The sequence below is a fragment of the Phalaenopsis equestris genome, unplaced genomic scaffold, assembly GCF_001263595.1.
Source record: "Phalaenopsis equestris unplaced genomic scaffold, ASM126359v1 Scaffold214330, whole genome shotgun sequence".
Taxonomy (NCBI): domain Eukaryota; kingdom Viridiplantae; phylum Streptophyta; class Magnoliopsida; order Asparagales; family Orchidaceae; genus Phalaenopsis; species Phalaenopsis equestris.
In genome coordinates, this window is record NW_018233122.1 from 393,744 (window position 1) to 394,013 (window position 270).

Below are 270 nucleotides of genomic sequence, written 5' to 3' on the forward strand. Positions count from 1 at the left end.
CCCACCGCCCCCTCCCCCATCGCCATCTCCCCCGCCACCATCCCCGTCTCCACCTCCACCATCACCATCTCCTCCTCCCCCTTCACCGTCACCACCGCCACCATCACAGTCTCCGCCACCACCTTCACCCCCTCCACCTTCCCCTTCTCCATCTCCTCCATCACCACCACCACCATGCTCACCTCCGCCGCCGCCTCCACCATCGCCATCTCCCCCTCCTCCGTCACCACCACCACCTATTTCGCCGCCCCCACCACCCCCTCCACCTCC

General features: G+C 67.8%; 1 protein-coding gene across 1 annotated transcript in view; it reads left to right on the plus strand.

The window, feature by feature from the left end:
* Window positions 1–268, plus strand: part of LOC110037059 (leucine-rich repeat extensin-like protein 3) — a gene marked incomplete at its 3' end in the record, with an annotated part of 1,860 nt that extends 1,592 nt beyond the window's left edge. The window contains exon 1 of the mRNA XM_020741632.1: window positions 1–268. This exon is cut by the window's left edge and continues 1,592 nt beyond it. Coding sequence (XP_020597291.1) covers window positions 1–268 — 268 coding nt within the window.
* Window positions 269–270: the final 2 nt, after the last annotated feature.